Source organism: Salmo salar, chromosome ssa12 (assembly GCF_905237065.1).
Source record: "Salmo salar chromosome ssa12, Ssal_v3.1, whole genome shotgun sequence".
Lineage (NCBI taxonomy): Eukaryota > Metazoa > Chordata > Actinopteri > Salmoniformes > Salmonidae > Salmo > Salmo salar.
The window spans coordinates 77194824-77213207 of NC_059453.1; the positions used below are offsets into that span (position 1 = coordinate 77194824).

At 42.2% G+C, this 18384-nt stretch overlaps 1 protein-coding gene across 3 annotated transcripts in view; it reads right to left on the reverse strand.

Moving 5' to 3' along the window:
• Positions 1–2088: 2088 nt before the first annotated feature.
• pfkfb4a (6-phosphofructo-2-kinase/fructose-2,6-biphosphatase 4a) overlaps positions 2089–18384 on the reverse strand; it is a 45267-nt gene continuing 28971 nt past the window's right edge. For 2 of the 3 annotated variants that reach the window (XM_014133377.2, XM_014133375.2), the window contains exons 8-14: positions 14133–14340; positions 13850–13996; positions 9291–9395; positions 6411–6540; positions 6237–6299; positions 6043–6107; positions 2089–2436 (exon numbers count right to left, since the gene is read on the reverse strand). In XM_014133377.2, coding sequence (XP_013988852.1) covers positions 2377–2436; positions 6043–6107; positions 6237–6299; positions 6411–6540; positions 9291–9395; positions 13850–13996; positions 14133–14340 — 778 coding nt within the window. In that variant the 3' untranslated portion in view covers positions 2089–2376. Of the gene's footprint in view, positions 2437–3078; positions 3939–6042; positions 6108–6236; positions 6300–6410; positions 6541–9290; positions 9396–13849; positions 13997–14132; positions 14341–18384 lie in introns of those variants that run through there. The other variant, XM_014133376.2, reaches the window with a different exon arrangement.

An 18384-nucleotide genomic window follows, 5' to 3' on the forward strand; every position in this document is an offset into this window, starting at 1 on the left:
CCCTTTGTGAGGCATTGGAAAACCTCCCTGGTCTTTGTGGTTGAATCTGTGTTTGAAATTCACTGCTCGCCTGAGGGACCTTAGAAATAATTGTATGTGTGGGATACAGAGATGAGGTAGTCATGTTAAACACTACTATTGCACACAGAGGCCATGCAATTTATGTGACTTGTTAAGTAAATCTTTACTCCTGAACTTATTTAGTCTTGCCCTAACAAACAGGTTGAATACTTGACTCAAGACATTTCTAAAAACATTATTCCACTTTGATATTATGGGTTATTGTGTGTAGGTCAGTGATACATTTCAAATTTAATCCATTTTAAATTCAGGCTGTAATACAACAACTTTTGGAAAAAGTCAAGGGGTGTCAATACTTTTCCGTAGTTGCTAAAATGCTAATATTGTCCATGATGAGATTTGAACACACAACCGTTGGGTTGCTAGACATTCGCGTTATACGCCTACCCATCCACCCTCCTTTTGTTTTTGCTTTAAGTAATCTGTCATCCCAAACATATAACTAACTTAGCATACTAATTTGAGCGTGCCAGATTTACAGGCTAATGTAATGTAACCTAACAAAGTAACATATCATACTTAATGGAGTGGCATGGATTTTTGTAAAATACAGTACCAGTCAAAAATGTGGACATGCCTACTCATTCAAGGGTTTTTCTTTATTTTTACAATTTTCTACATTGTAGAATAATAGTGAAGATATCAAAACTATGAAATAACACATATGGAATCATGTAGTAACCAAAAAAGTGTTAAACAAATCAAAATATATGTTATATTTGAGATTCTTCAAAGTAGCCACCCTTTGCCTTGATGACAGCTTTCCACACTCTTGGCATTCGCTCAACTAGCTTCATGAGGTAGTCACCTGGAATGCATTTCAATTAACAGGTGTGCCTTGTTAAAAGTTAATTTGTGGAATTTCTTTCCTTCTTAATGCGTTTGAGCCAATCAGTTGTGTTGTGACAAGGTAGGGGTGGTATACAGAAGATAGCCCTATTTGGTAAAAGACCAAGTCCATATTATAGCAAGAACAGCTCAAATAAGCAAAGAGAAATGACAGTCCATCATTACTTTATGACATGGTCAGTCAATTCTGAAAATGTCAATAACTCTGAAAGTTTCTTCAAGTGCAGTCGCAAAAACCATCAAGCGCTATGATGTAACTGGCTCTCATGAGGACCGCCACAGGAAAGGTATACCCAGAGTTACCTCTGCTGCAGCGGATAAGTTCATTAGAGTTACCAGCCTCAGAAATTGCAGCCTAAATAAATGCTTCAGAGTTCAAGTAACAGACACATCTCAACATCAACTGTTCAGAGGAGACTGTGTGACTCAGGCCTTCATGGTCAAATTTCTGCAAAGAAACCACTAATAAAGGACACCAATAATAAGAAAATACTTGCTTGGGGCAAGAAACACAAGCAATGGACATCACAACAGTGGAAATCTATCCATTGGCCCAATTTTCCAAATTTGAGATTTTTGGTTCCAACTCCCGTGTCTTTGTGTGACGGAGAGTAGGTGAGCGGATTATCTCTGCATGTTTGGTTCCCACCGTGAAGCATGGAGGTGGTGGTGTGATGGTGCTTTGCTGGTGACACTGATTTATTTAGAATTCAAGGAACACCTAACCAGCATGGCTACCACAGCATTCTGCAGCGATACGCCATCCTATCTGGTTTGGGCTTAGTGGGACTATCATTTGTTTTTCAACAGGACAATGACCCAACACACCTCCAGGCTGTGTAAGGGCTACTTGATTAAGGAGAGTGATGGAGTGCTGCATCAGATGACCTGGCCTCCACAATCACCCGACCTCAACCAAATTGAGATGGTTTGGGATGGTTAGAACGCAGAGTGAAGGAAAAGCAACCAACAAGTGCTCAGCATATGTGGGAACTCCTTCAAGACTGTTGGAAAAGCATTCCAGGTGAAGCTGGTTGAGAGAATGCCAAGTGTGCAGAGCTGTCATCAAAGCAAAGGGTGGCTACTTTGAAGAATCTAAAATATATTTTGATTTGTTTAACACTTTTTTGGTTACTACATAATTCCATGTGTTATTTCATAGTTGTGATGTCTTCACTATTATTCTACAATGTATAAAATAGTACAATCAAAGAAAAATAAGTTGGTGAGTCCAAACTTTTGACTGGTACTGTATGTTTTGCTTTGAGACCAGGCTGTGAAAACATTACATCGCCCAACAAAGAACCATCAATTGAGTGAGTTGCACAGATAGAATGTCCATTGACTCTGTACCACTAGAGACACAAGTAATGACACTTAGTAATGACACGTAGTAACAAGGAGGTAGAGGAGAGAGCCCAAACTTCAATCCGAGTGGCTTGCATTTCAGAGGTGAGGTGGGACTGTCTGCAAGGCATCTTCTGTGGTGCGATGAACGTTGACGTTCTGAAAGAGGAACATACACGTTTTACATCCCTTTGAAGACACACCAGAATGACGAATCAAATCTCAAATCTCATGTCCATGGCGTTTCAAAATAAGGGACATGTTCTGTGGTTACGAACTTAAAAACAAAATCCCCCATAGCTTCAAGGGATAGAAGTCCTAGAACAAGGCATTTCATTCCAGTGAGAGACACCATGTGCTATACACAGTGAAGTTTGTTTATGTTTGCGGCAGAGATAATGGTTTAGAGAAATAGTTATTAGTTTAGACAACTGAACATTATTGTTCCTGGTCAGCTGATTATGTACACACTTCCAAGCCAGTGTCTAGGACAAGTAAATGTGTGTATGAAAAAGGCATGTTTGCAGTTGGCTTTGTGGACGAGGAAAGTTACTGTTATGGTGACGGGTACGGTGTCAGGAAGAGGCCAAGCAGTGTTCTACAAACAGGTGTTGATATTGAGTCTGATGAATAGGCATTTGTACTCTACAGAGGAAATTACTTCCAATACAGCTTCTGCATATTAATAAAGGTTGAGGACCAAATGCCCCGCATTTGCATAGCACAATATAAGAGGTTTATGAAGACATTTGTAGAACAAAAACGTGAGGGTCAATGTATCGATACATAAAATACAGCAGGGCTGGTCAAGTCGATTTTATTAACATAGCCAGTAAACAGTGATATGTAAATTACTTCCTCATATTCCATATGGAGCAGAGACCTTCACATTCTAATAAAAAATATGTTCCTCTGGGCCGTCTTCATACATGATTATAAAATTAACATTTAATCTAACTTGATCAAATTAAAAATACACTAAACTGAATGAATTTTTAAAAATAACTCATTAAAGAAACACTCAAGAGTTTAGGTTTCAGAGTAAAGGTGCAAAACACTACCTCATCAAGTAGACATTTGTGCAACGCTATGAACACCGACAGACACACATTCAACTTTTAAACTAATTAAGACAGTGAGTCACATTGAAATCCACAGACTCACTACTGACAAATAATAATAAAATACTGAGCTTCCCGAATAGAAAAGTGACATACATCCATGAGACTAAATTTAAAAAAAGGTTATCCTAAAATGAAAATATTTGAAATGTGCTTCGGGTTAATCGCTTCACATTTGGCAGTTCAACATTGATTTACAAAACCATTATGTCAATTTGGAGAGGAAAAAAAGCAGCAGGTCAATAAACCCAAAAAAATGACACCAGACCCTTATGGTAGGGATATTTACAAATGAACTAGATTCCAGTTAATTATAATTATTATTGAATACTCCAAAACAAATCAGAGTACTTCCGATGTCAGGAAGTAAAGAGGGTATGGAGTGACTGAGGTCTAAGTGTCTGATTGAAGGACAAGTTAATGGGGCTGGGCCAGAAGGAGGAGTGGAAAGAAGGGAGTGAGAGCATGAGGGATACTATCTCACTGATGTGCTGGTACTGTTAGCAAAGCCTCCTCAGCCATCCGCGACACCTTTACGTTCTGTTCAGCAATGAAACAAAAGGTTGGGGTCAAACATCAGGGAAACAAAATAGCTATAATGGGAGGATGGGTGGGAAAGACAGGGGGCTCTATTCTAACAAACCCAGCGCAATGGTAAATCTTAGCGCTGGTGGTAGCGTTATAGGTTCTGGGTGAGTCAGAAATATTTTTGGCATTTTCACAACAGGAATTATAGGCAGAGTAGTTGGTGGTGGCGTGAAAGGGCTGGGTTTTGATGAATAAACAAGTTGAGTGTGTCAAGACTTGGTCCTTCACTGGCCAATCAGAACATAAACCATGGCTAAATATGCATTTGCTTCAAGTTGTGTATTTATGGTCTTTTATGTATCGCAACTCCAATTCGAATGTTAGTCCGTTATAGCCTAGTTCGCTAAATATGTTGAACATATCAGCCCACATTGTTCTAAAACACATTGCTTCAATATGGAAACATAGGCAACAGCATTCGCACTAATACAAGGGCATAGTCTACTGTAAATTGCAGTCTGGACATGCCAAACGTAGTCAACAAGCAACAATAAATTCACTAGGCTATTGATAAGGCCTAAAATGGCAGTCCACAATTCTAATAAAAACAAAATAACTTGTTTTAAAGAGGCAATGTCTAAATACAGTTACAGGCACCATAATTGCTCCCCATGGGCATATAATACAGACCAGGCAAATAAGACTATGGAGGGTTTTACACACATCCAAACTTTTCACGGGAGCTGGATAAAGATCCAATGTAAAGAGAACGGGGGAATGTCCACTCACCGTTATACTTCACAACTGTAATGTTTTATAAACATCATGGAACCACCTTACAGATCATATTTGCACTTCTCCAGAAATAGCAGACAAAATTTCCATTGCATTCAAGCCATGTATCATTTTTTTTTAAATAATCTGTCGTTGATATGGCATTATGAGGACTGAATATTTTGGAAGAGCAAGGCTTCGGTAAATTGGATGTGGGGTGCTCTTTGAAAATGGGGATGGATAGCCTACTTCAACAAGCAAAACGCAGATTTGTGAATTGTGAATAATTAAAATGCACAAGGGCTTAAACCTCCAATATTTAAAAGCACTCCCAGTAGAAACCATTTATTCAAAAGCTACTTTTGGCCAGGATAAAAAGGCCCACCTATGCGATGTTGTTAAACCAGCCTTGATTAACGGGAGAGTAGGCTATGCTTGTTTTTGAATCCAATTAAATGAAAGGGGCGGAAATCAATAATTTGTTAAGGTTTCTAAATACAAGGTTCACTAGCACATCTTTCATTCCATCGGGACTGTGCATCATGGCTGGAAAGGCTGCACTTCCGCTCTCAAAATCATGCCATTATCAACAGCGTTACCGTTAAGACCTGCATTTTGTGAGTCTTAAAACTTACCATTAGTGCTGTATGATATTGTAACTTTTGCGGGGCTTTTTAAAGGACACACCTCAAATATTGCCACCCCTCCCACCTCAGTGCAAGCGAGCTGATGTTCGACAGGTAAATTGACAAACCTGGCGTTAGGACTGGAAAATGGCACTCTGCCATTTTTTACATGCCTAAATTGCAAACTAATGTGCATTTGACACTAGCACCTCCTTAGCACCAGCTGAAAACAGAGCCCAGGATGTGATAAGCCAATTTAATAATTTAATTATTCAAGTTAATTTGAATAGTTACTCCCTAAATGCTTCTCTACGTATATGATAAAGAAATGTCATGAACATGATTCCTAATCACACAGATTTCACCTGATGATATAACATCATGAATCATGTCGTTTCATCCCACTATCCTCTAATTGGTTTATTCAGGATGAGCATGTGAAATGGTGATGGACAATGGATGAAGGTCACAACATGAGTCACTATCATCATCTTTAGTACTGATACCAGTGCACATGACATCTTTACAATAAAGAATCCACTCTAAGCATTACTATTAAACACGCCTCTGATTATGAAGCCATTGCAACCAGGACTGTTGAAAAGCACTACTGCTGCACTGGTTACAGAGTTTAGAGTCATATGTCAAGCGTAGCACAGATTTCCCCTTATGTTTACCAAATCAGTATCTGTGTGCGAGTATGTAGATATACCAACCTCTGGTCTATCTCTGTGAGTGTTCACTGCGTCCACATTTAGGTAGATGGACTCCACCTTACAGCCTGAAAACACAGAGCACAGAAAGGTGCATTCTTGCATTATAAACAACTAAATCCAAATGTGAAATATTTGTTATTTCACATTGAAGCAGGTACAGACAGGACTGCGTAGCAGTGGAAGGCCAGTCTTACCATAAGCCACTGGTGTGAGCTTCAGCACGGTGTGCAGTGGGCACTTCAAGTAGGGCAGTTCCTCTGAGAAACAACACACAAACATTACCAAGAAATCTATTACAAAAGAGATCTACAAAAAGGGGAATAAACAACACCTTCCATCGGTCTTATCCAGGAGACAACCAGACTGACCTGCGGTTTTATCCAGGAAGTATGCCAGCAGGCAGCGCATGATAGCCTGGTGACAGACAACCAGGATGTTCTCCTGTCTCTCCAGCTCCATGATGACCGGCTCCAGACGCTGCACCAGGTCTTCATAGGACTGAGGGGACAGGTCAACGGTCAGATACAGACAGACCAACCAAGACACTCACTCGGCCAAAAAGGGTGACAAAAACTTACAGCAGGGGGTAAAACCCACCCCCAAAAAACAGGGCCCTGACAAATACTACAAGATGAGAAATTATCTTCAGTAATGGGGTCTACAGTGGAAAACAATGTAGAAAGCATTTTTGCAAATTAATACAAAATTAAAACTGAAATATTACATTTACATAAATATTCAGACGCTTTACTCAGTACTTTGTTGAAGCACCGTTGCCAGCGATCACAGCCTCGAGTCTTCTTTGGTATGACGCTACAAGCTTGGCACACCTGTATTTGGGAGTTTCTCTCCTTCTCTGCAGATCCTCTCAAGCTCTGTCAGGTTGGATGGGGAGCGACGCTGCACAGGTATTTTTAGGTCTCTCCAGAGATGTTCAAAATCGGGTTCAAGTCTGGTCTCTGGCTGGGCCACTCAAGGACATTCAGAGACTTGTCCCGAAGCCACTCCTGCATTGTCTTGGCTGTGGGCTTATGGTCAATGTCCTGTTGGAAAGTGTTCCTTCGCCGCAGTCTGAGGATCTCAGTGCTCTGGAGCAGGTTTTCGTCAAGGCTCTCTGTACTTTGCTCCATTCATCTTTCCCTCAATCCTGACTAGTCTCTCAGTCCCTGCAGCTGAAAAACATCCCCACAGTATGATGGTGCCACCACCATGCTCCACCATAGGGATGGTATTGGCCAGGTGATGAGTGGTGCGTGGTTTTCTCCAGACGTGATGCTTGGCATTCAGGCCAAAGAGTTCCATCTTGGTTTCATCAGATCAGAGAATCTTGTTTCTCATGGTCAGAGTCCTTTAGGAACCTTCTGGCAAACTCCAAGTGGGCTATCATGTGCCTTTTACTGAGGAGTGGCTTCCGTCTGGCCACTCTACCATAAAGGCCTGATTGGTAGAGTGCTACAGAGATGGTTGTCCTTCTGGAAGGTTCTCCCATCTCCACAGAGGAACTCTGGAGCGCTGTCAGAGTGACCATCGGGTTCTTGGTCATCTCCTTGACCAAGGCCCTTCTCCCCCGATTGCTCAGTTTGGCCGGACGGCCAGCTCTAGGAAGAGTCTTAGTGGTGGTTCCAAACTTCTTCCATTTCAGAATGATGGAGGTCATTGTGTTCTTGGGGACCATCAATACTGCAGACATTTTTTGGTACCCTTCCTCAGATCTGTGCCTCGACACAATCCGGTCTGGAGCTCTACGGACAATTCCTTCGACCTCATGGCTTGGTTTTTGCTCTGACATGCACTGTCAACTGTGGGACCTTACATAGACAGGTGTGCCTTTCCAAATCATTTCCAATCAATTGAATTTACCACAGGTGGACTCCAATCAAGTTGTAGAAACATCTCAAGGATGATCAATGGAAACAGGATGCACCTGAGCTCAATTTTGAGTCTCATAGCAAAGGGTCTGAATACTTATGTAAATAACGTTTCTTTTTTTTGGTATAAGTTCCAAAAGCCTGTTCTCACTTTGTCATTATGGGGTATTGTGTGTAGATTGATGAGGATTTTTATTTTATTTAAATACATTTTAGAATAAGGCTGTAACGTTACAAAATGTGGAAAAGTGAAGGGGTCTGGATACTTTCCAAATGCACAGTATGTAGCTATTTATTTAGCAAGCTAAAAACCCAGCCTAACGTTAGCTAGCTGCTGGGAGAATGTCATGTCATTGGATGAGTGGCGACTTTTTCCCTCTCATATCGTTTTTCGGCGGCTACAGCTAGAGATGCAGGTGCCATTTACTTAGCCAACAAGAAATGTGAATTGCTTTGCTAGCTAGCTATGCTGAACGACTTATCCAGGTAGCAAGCACATCTCTTAGTTGTTCATCTAATGTATCTGGCATCGATTAAAATGGGCAGGCAGGCAGTTTCCATTCGGTTGTCAAAACTTGGGTTGGGACAAGCGTGCATTGGCAGGCAAGCTGCACAAGGGCGAGCAGGCTACTATTCCCTATCGTTAATCAGTGCAATTTTGACGGCCAACTACAAGCTGAAAAAGTTTGAGGGTTTATCTACTTTTGCCTTGTTAGATTTTAGCTCATCTCGCTCTGGCTAACGTTAGTTGTTGATCTTAGGGAGGGAGAGCGCCTACCTGTTCATGGTTGTTTGATCAATAGGACTGTAAAGTTTCCAAATGTATGGATGCCTGTGGTACAGTACTTAAATATTTACAGAAATCTATTCAGGTGTATATTTTGGCTTTTGGCAAATGCTTTCTAATGGTCTAAAGTCACACTGATGCTACTGCCTGTAAACACAGTCCAGCTCAAAGTACATTTTTGCAGGCCAGTGTGGCAAATGGCTTATTTGCATATAGGCCTACTGTAGCTCTGATTGGCTATGGCGCACCGGTCTGTGTAGATTCCGGTCCTGGACAAGAATGACACGTTTTTATTTACTGCAGTGTCTTAATTGTCCAAACGCACAGCTGCTTTCCAACTATATATTGCTATAGAATTTTCACAAATGCCTTACTCTGTCAGTCCCAAACATTCCATGAAAGTATGGAAACGACCATATCCAAGTGCTTGCTTGTCAAAAACATTGTTAAGAACTGTACAGCTCTTCAGCAGAAGCTATTTCTCACACATATTTCTTGACACATAAAACCAGCATTCAGGTTGGCAGAGCACTTTCATAATACATAAAGATGATTTAACAAATGAGGCATTAGAGAATGTTCTTCTCACTCACCTCTCCCTTTGGGTAACGGTAGCGGTATTTGTCCTGGTCCCTCATTGCAAACTCCAGCGGGTAGTGCTGCTGGATCTCCTCATACATCATCTCCTCACACACACCCTGAGGATAAACACACATGCACCACTTCAGTTACTCAAACACACCGCGACATATTTAGTAAATCACAGACTTGCACAATTTTCCAAATCTACATCTGTATATTGCATTTTAGTTACAGTGTTTATGCACGCTCCATATTTATTTATATACTGGGTTCTTGACAAACCTCACTAGTATATCTTCTGCCGATGCGGTCCGGACCCTGAACAGCTTCTACCAGGCCATAAGACTGCTAAATAGTTAGTTAAATAGTTAACAAATTGCTACCCGGACTATCTGCATTGACTCTTTCTGCACTCTTAACTCATCACATATGCTGCTGCTACTGTGTATTATCCATCCTGTTGCCTAGTCACTTGATCCCTACCTATATGTACATATCTACCTCAATTATCTCATACCACTGCATATCAACTCGGTACTGGTACCCCGTGTAGACAGCCAAGTTATCGTTACTCATTGTGTATTAATCCCCGTGTTTTTATTTTTGCCATTATTTCAAAATAATTGTTGGGAAGAGTCCATAAGTAAGCATTTCACTGTTAGTCGACACCTACTGTTTACAAAGCATGTCATTTGCACATCATTCTTAGTAGATCTTGTGTAAATTAATCCAGTGTATATATACGTACAGACTAAGGGTTTCCAACCTTATCTAGTATGATAAAAAAAAATGAAACTTCACAAACTACTAATTTCATTTGAAATGTCAAATAGGCATATTCTCTTCTCTCCCCTGCAACTCTCCTCCCCAGTCCTTAGTGAACTATATATTTTGTGTCAATATACCTGGTAAAATAATGGTTAATAAACAACTAAGAAGTGCCCTATAAAATCTGATTTCTTCCCCAAATGTTATTTGTTTTATATTTTCCCAAATTAGGTTTTCTGAGTTTTACTTTTCTTGGTATTCGCTTTTTAAAAATTGTATTCACTCTCAAAATTACAATTGTTCATAGAGAAACAACAGAATTGGATGTTGAGTCCATGTCAACGCTTAAATCATAGAAGACTGTGTCTTCCAGACCTACAAAAACAAAGAAAAAAAATCATAATTTATTTGTTTAGGCCCAATTCCCCTTCAATTGCACATGTGCTGTCTAATGTGCCGGTCTAGCGATGGTTCTGTACTGCTGCTGCTCATTTCATGGAAAAATTTGCAAATAACTAATAAATACTAATGATATACATCTGCCAGGTAAGCATACTTTGCAGTTAACATTTAAATTGAGAAGGTTTTGGGGAGTATCTGTCAACGCACAAGATCTTCTGCATCAACTGGCTGGCTACACAGTGCGTAGACAAAGAAACGCGTGCACCAGGCAACATTGCTGGAAATTAATTGGCTGATATGGTGTGTTTAAGCAAATAGTGTCTAACCAGGGGTGGGATAATGTCAATGTTGTGATGATTAGATAGTAGCTGGGAGCTTGCGGTGTCTGATACTTGTGTGATTAGTTTATGACAGTTTGCGGTAGAACACTTGAAAATTACATGTACTTTCAGAATTGTTTGGCGAGCTTCCGCAACCTGTTAGAGACCCCTGGTATAGATTGTAGCTATGGGGGTAGTCGGCTGTACCTGCACCAAAACTCCAGTATTTTTCCTTCATAGCCTGTTCTCCATCTTGTTTTTAAATAGGGAGTCACTTTTACTTCCATGATCAGCAACTGCTAAGGGAGGGGGGGAGTAGCAGGAGGACGAATGTCCATGGGAGTAGAAGGGAGAAAGAATGTCCATAGGGGGAGTCGAAGGGTGGAAGCAGCAGGATAAAGAATGTCCATAGTGGGAGTAGCAGGTAAGTTGAGGGTGTGGTTGGAGGGGATGTCCATGAGAGGGGGGGAGCAGGTAACTGACTCATTGTGGTGGCTATTCAGCAGCCTAATGGTCTGAGGGTAGTCTCAGTTTAGTTTTTGCCATGATGCTCCTGCACTGCCCACGTCTGAATGATTGAAGCAGAGAGGACAGGGCATTGCTTGGGTGGATGGGGTTTCTGATGATCTTCTTGGCCTTCCTGCAACATCTGGTCTGGTATGTGTCCTGTAGGGCAGGCAGTGCGCACCCACACTCTGAAGAGCCTTGCGGTCTGCTGCGGTGAAGCTGCCGTACCAGGCTGTGATGCAGCCCAACAGTATGCTCTTGATGGTGCTCCTGTAGAACACTGAGGGCCCTCGGGGACAGGCCAAATTGCTTCAGCATCCTGGAGGTTGAAGAGTCGCTGCCGTGCCTTCATCACTATGGTGTGTGTGGTTAGACCATTTCAGCTTCTTTGAAATGTGTACGCAGAGGAATTTTAGGTTATTGACCGTCTCCACGGCAGCCCCGTTGATGAGGATGGGGGCGTGTCCAGCCTGGTTCCTCCTGAAGACCACAATCAGCTCCTTTGTTTTGCTAATGTTGAAGGAGAGGTTCTTTACCTGGCACCACGCCATCAGAGTGCCTACCTCCTTCCTGTAGGCTGTCTCGCCGTTGTTGGTAATCAGGCCTACTACTGTCGTGTCGTCAGCCAACTTGAATATGGAGTTGGAACTGTGAGGACACACAGTTGTGGGTATACAGAGAATACAGGAGGGGACTGCGGACGCATCCTTGTGGGTCCCCCATGTTGAGGATCAGCGTTGTTGAGTAGGTAATGCTGCCTACCTTCACCATCTGGAGGCAGCCCGTCAGGAAGTCCAGGACCAAGATACATAGGGAGGAGTTCAGACCCAGGGCTGTGAGCTTTGTAATGAGCATATAGGGCACTATGGTATTGAAGGCCAAGCTATAGTCAACGAACAGCAGCCTCACATATGCATTCCTTTTGTCCAGGTGGGTAAGGGCAGTGTGCAGTGCAATTGGATCTGTCAGGGCGATAGGCAAATTGGAGAGGGTCAAGTGTGTTGGAGAGGGAGATTGGTGAGAATCCATTTAATCATTTTTAATTTAATTCAGTCTAACACAAAATGTGGAATAAGTCAAGGGGTACAAATAAACTCAAATAAACTCAAAAAAAAGAAACGTCCTCTCACTGTCGACTGCATTTATTTTCATCAAACTTAACATGTGTAAATATTTGTATGAACATAAGATTCAACAACTGAGACATAAACTGAACAAGTTCCACAGACATGTGACTAACAGAAATTGAATAATGATTTGCCAGTTCTTGCTATAAGATGTTACCCCTCTCTTCCACCAAGGCACCTCCAAGTTCCCGGATATTTCTGGGGGGGGAATGGCCCTAGCCCTCACCCTCCGATCCCACAGGTCCCAGGCGTGCTCAATGGGATTGAGATCCGGGCTCTTGGCTGGCCATGGCAGAATACTGACATTCCTGTCTTGCAGGAAATCACGCACAGAACGAGCAGTATGGCTGGTGGCATTGTCATGCTGAAGGGTCATGTCAGGATGCCTCAGTGTAACGCTCATTCCTACGACGATAAACGCAAATCCGACCATCACCCCTGGTGAGACAAAACCGCGACTCGTCAGTGAAGAGCACTTTTTGCCAGTTCTGTCTGGTCCAGCAACGGTGGGTTTGTGCCCATAGGCGACGTTGTTGCCGGTGATGTCTGGTGAGGAACAGCCTTACAACAGGCCTACAAGCCCTCAGTCCAGCCTCTCTCAGCCTATTGCAGACAGTCTGAGCACTGGTGAAGGGATTGTGCGTTCCTGGTGTAACTCGGGCAGCTGTTGTTGCCATTCTGTACCTGTCCCGCAGGTGTGATGATCGGATGTACCGATGTTGTTACACGTGGTCTGCCACTGCGAGGATGATCAGCTGTCCGTCCTGTCTCCCTATAGCGCCGTCTTAGGGGTCTCACAGTACGGACATTGCAATTTATTGCCCTGGCCACATCTGCATTCCTCATGCCTCCTTGCAGCATGCCTAAGGCATGTTCACGCAGATGAGCAGGGACCATGGGCATCTTTCTTTTTGTGTTTTTCAGAGTCAGTAGAAAGGTCTCTTTAGTGACCTAAGTTTTCATAACTGTGGCCTTAATTGCCTACCGTCTGTGAGCTGTTAGTATCTTAACAACCGTTCCACAGGTGCATGTTCATTAATTCTTTATGGTTCACTGAACAAGCATGGGAAACCATGTTTAAGCCCTTTACAATGAAGATCTGTGAAGTTATGTAGATTTTTACGAATTATCTTTGAAAGACAGGGTCCTAAAAAAGGGTCTTTTTGCTGAGTTTACTTTCTGAAGGCACTGTAGAATCATAAGAAGTGCAATATATATCGTATCGGCACCTGGGTATCGTAATATCGGATTATGAGGTCCATGGCAATTCCCAGCCCTAATAGATTGCATTTGGATTACTTTTAGGAGCTAGTAACATAAGCATTTTGCTGCACCCGCTATAACATCTGCCCAACTGTGTATGCAACCAATAAACTTTAATTTGATATCACACAGTCACACAGGTGGCACTGTGCAATATTGAGAAGGCAGTAGGTGAGTTCTTACCGCATCTATCTCGTTGAGAGCCTTCCACTGCTCGTACGGCACAGACACTGCCTCAGCTGTCTGGATGGTCCTCTTCATCTGGCTGGTCCACACCTTCAGATCACTGATTTCTTGAGACTGGATGAACTGGCCCAGATAATTGGCAAACTGCACATGGAAAAAATCCACACAAAAGAGAAAAAAATTATAATAATTAAAATATGTAAACCTATTCAATATTAAAGAAATTAAAAAGTAGAATATATAAGGTAGAGATCAAGTCTAGAGATAGAGTTAGCCATACCTCCTTGCCCCTGGGGGAGAGTCCAGAGTCTCCTCCAATGCAGCCCTTGACATTGAGGTCACTCTCTCCATGGCGACACAAGTAGATGCAGCGTGGTGTGATGTGGATGTTCATGAGGTAGTAGACGATCCGGCTCTGGATGTGGTCCTGGACCTGGTTCACCAGGTACCTCCGGCCCACGTCCATAATCTTGATGTAGGACAGATCCCTGGGAGAGAGGGGGCGAGGGACAGGCCAGAGAGCTTTAGGAATCCCGTACTTCACGAGAGAGAACACGTCTTAGAAACAACATGCATTGAAACCAGCTTTAAACATTTTCACAGATTAAAAGGACAAGCAACGTAATTGACTGTTGTAATTGGAAATTATTTGATTAATTATTTTCATGTATTTGACAGACAAGATGGTGCCGACAGACATGATCACCCTATTTCTAGCTGCTAGCCAACTTTGCAGTATTCTTTGGTGTTATTTCTTACATTATTTGCTAAGAACATTTCTTGTATTATTACCGACAGCCGTAAATAACTTCTGGATATTCAAGCAGAAATTTGACTTCCAGGGCTCCCGAGTGGCGTAGCAGTCTAAGGCACTGCATCGCAGTGCTAGAAGCGTCACTACAGACCCGGGTTCGATCCCAAGCTCTGTCGCAGCCGGCCGCGACCGGGAGAACCACGAGGCAGCGCATAATTGGTCCAGCGTCGTCTGGGTTAGGGGAGGGTTTGTCCTCGTCACATTGCCCTCTAGCGGCTCCTTGTGGCAGGCAGGGCGCATGCACGCTGACTTCAGTCGCAAGCTGTACAGTGTTTCATCCGACACATTGGTGCGTCTGGCTTCCGGGTTAAACGAGCAGTGTGTCAAGAAGCAGTGCGGCTTGGCGTGGTCATGTTTCTGAGGATGCATGGCTCTCGACCTTCGCCTCTCCCAAGACCGTACGGGAGTTGCAGCGATGGGACAAGACTAACTACCAATACATTTGACTTCCCTGACATGGATCTTTTGTTTAAACTTCCAGAGGCAGCTGTATTCATCCCGGGAGCAGCACTAAAGAGGTAGAAGGAGTGGGGCCCTAGTCAGACTCGGGTGTTGTGCAAACCATCCCCTGCTTCCTAGTATATTACACCCCAATGTTCAGTCCCTGGACAATAAAGTAGACGAGCTCAGGGCAAGGATCTCCTTCCAAAGAGACATCGGGGACTGTAACATACATGACTCTCTAGGGATATATTGTCCCCGTCTATTCAACCAGCGGGGATCTCCGTCCACTGTGCAGACCTGAATGATTAACTTCTCTAGGGTAGAGGGCAGTATTTTGATGTCCGGATGAAAAGTGTGCCCGTAGTAAACTGCCTGCTACCCAGACCCACAATGTAGGATATGCATATTATTAGTAGATTTGGATAGAAAACACTGAAGTTTCTAAAACTGTTTGAATGATGTCTGTGAGTATAACAGAACTCATATGTCAGGCAAAAACCTGAGATAAATCCAACCAGAAAGTGGGAAATCTGAGGCTGTAGTTTTTTCAAGTGATTGCCTAACACAGTGACTTAGGGTTCATTTTGCACTTCCTAAGGCTTCCACTAGATGTCAACAGTCTTTAGAAAGTTGTTTGAGGCTTCTATGGTGAACAGAGAGCCAACAAAGGAAGCTGGAAGTTGTTGACTCAGGAAAGGACATGAGTTCATTGGCGTTCATTCACGTGAGAGGTAGCTGTGTTCCATTACATTTTTCAAGACATTGGAATCGTCCGGTTGGAATATTATTGAAGTTTTATGTTAAATAGGCCCTAAAGATTGATGCTATACATCGTTTGACATGTTTCTACGAAGGTAAATATAACTTTTTTTTTACTTTTCGTCGTGAAATTTTCAGCGCGCTTCCTACATTTGGTGTAGCTTACTGAACGCGCAAACAACAAGGAGGTATTTGGACATAAATTATGGACTTTATCGAACAAAACAACATTTATTGTGGACCTAGGATTCCTGGGAGTGCATTCTGATGAAGATCAAAGGTAAGTGAATATTTATAATGCTATTTATGATTTTAGATGACTCCAAAATGGCGGGTATCTGTATTGTTGTTTTCTGAGCGCCGTACTCAGATTATTGCAAAGTGTGCTTTCCCCGTGAAGCTTTTTTGAAATCTGTCACAGCGGTTGTATTAAGGAGATGTTTATCTATAATTCTTTGAATAACAGTTTAATATTTTATCAACGTTTATGATGAGTATTTCTATAAATTGATGTGCTCATTCACCGGAAGTTTTTGAAGGAAAAACATTTCTGAACATTACGGGCCAATGTAAAACGGGTTTTTGGATATAAATATGAACTTTATCGAGCAAAACATACATGTATTGTGTAACATGAAGTCCTATGAGTGCCATCTGATGAAGATCAAAGGTTAGTGCTTAATTTTAGCTGTATTTCTGGCTTTTGTGACGCCCCTTCTTGCTTGGAAAATGGCTGTGTGGCTTTTCTTGTTTAAGTGGTGTCCTAACATAATCTAATGTTTTGCTTTCGCCGTAAAGCTTTTTTGAAATCGGACAATGTGGTTGGATTAACGAGAGTTTTATCTATAAAATGGTGTATAATACTTGTATGTGTGAGAATTTTGAATTATGAGATTTTGGTTGTTTTGAATTTGCCGCCCTGCTATTTCACTGGCTGTTGAATAGTGTGTCCCGCAGGTGGGACGGTCACGTCCCACATACCCAAGAGAGGTTAACAACTCATGGTGTAATTGTGGTAACATACAGGAACTCAAGTTATTTTGTTCTCCAGATCTGGAATACTTCACCATCAAATCCCAACCACATTACCTCCAGAGAGAATTGTCTTCAGTCATTGTCACTGCCATGTACACTACCATTCAAAAGTTTGGGGTCACTTAGAAATGTCCTTGTTTTTAAAGAAAAATCACATTTGTCATCCATTAAAATAACATCAAATTGATCAGAAATACAGTGTAGACATTGTTAATGTTGTAAATGACTATTGCAGCTGGAAACGGCTGATTTTTAATGGAACATCTAAATAGGCGTATAGAGGCCCATTATCAGCAACCATCACTCCTGTGTTCCAATGGCACGTTGTGTTAGCTAATCTAAGTTGGCATTAAATAGTATCCACAAAACACCAGTCTCAATGTCAACAGGGAAGAGGCGACTCCAGGATGCAACCCGGAGTCGCCTCTTCACTGTTGACGTTGAGACTGGTGTTCTGCGGGTACTATTTAATGAAGCTGCCAGTTGAGGACTTGTGAGGCGTCTGTTTCTCAAACTAGACACTAATGTACTTGGCCTCTTGCTCAGTTGTGCACAGGGGCCTCCCACTCCTCTTTCTATTCTGGTTAGAGCCAGTTTGCGCTGTTCTGTGAAAGGAGTAGTACACAGTGTTGTACAAGATCTTCAGTTTCTTGGCAATTTCTCGCATGGGATAGCCTTCATTTCTCAGAACAAGAATAGACTGCCGAGTTTCAAAAGAAAAGTCTTTGTTTCTGGCCATTTTAAGCCTGTAATCGAACCCACAAATCCTGATGCCCCAGATACTCAACTAGTCTAAAAGGAGGCCAGTTTTATTGCTTCTTTAAATCAGAACAGTTTTCAGCTGCGCTAACATAATTGCAAAAGGGTTTTCTAATGATCAATTAGCCTTTTAAAATGATGACTAACCAAGTGCCATTGGAACACAGGAGTGATGGTTGCTGATAATGGGCATCTGTACGCCTATGTAGATATTCCATAAAAATTTTTAAATTAAAATCAGCCGTTTCCAGCTACAAGTCATTTACAACATGAACAATGTCTACACTGCATTTCTGATCAATTTGATGTTATTTTAAAAATGGACAAAAATGTGCTTTTCTTTCAAAAACAAGGACATTTCCAAGTGACCTCAAACTTTTGAATGGTAGTGTATATTTTCCCCCAAGTTAACACCTTGACAGCTCTCAAGGAAATACAGTGGAATATGTGCAAACTGGAAACCGTATATCCTGAGGCCGCATTTATTGTAGCTTGGGACTTTAATGACAGAAATCTGAGGAAAACATTACTGAAACTGTCAACACATCTCCTGTGCTACTCGCGTACCACGGACACGGGATCATTGCTATTCTCCCTTCATGGACAGCTACAAGGCCCTCCCCCACCCTCCATTTGGATCCTCCCCACCTATAGGCAGAATACACAGGTATACACTGACCGGGTTCATCAGGAAGTGCATAGAGGAGGTTGTTCCCACTGT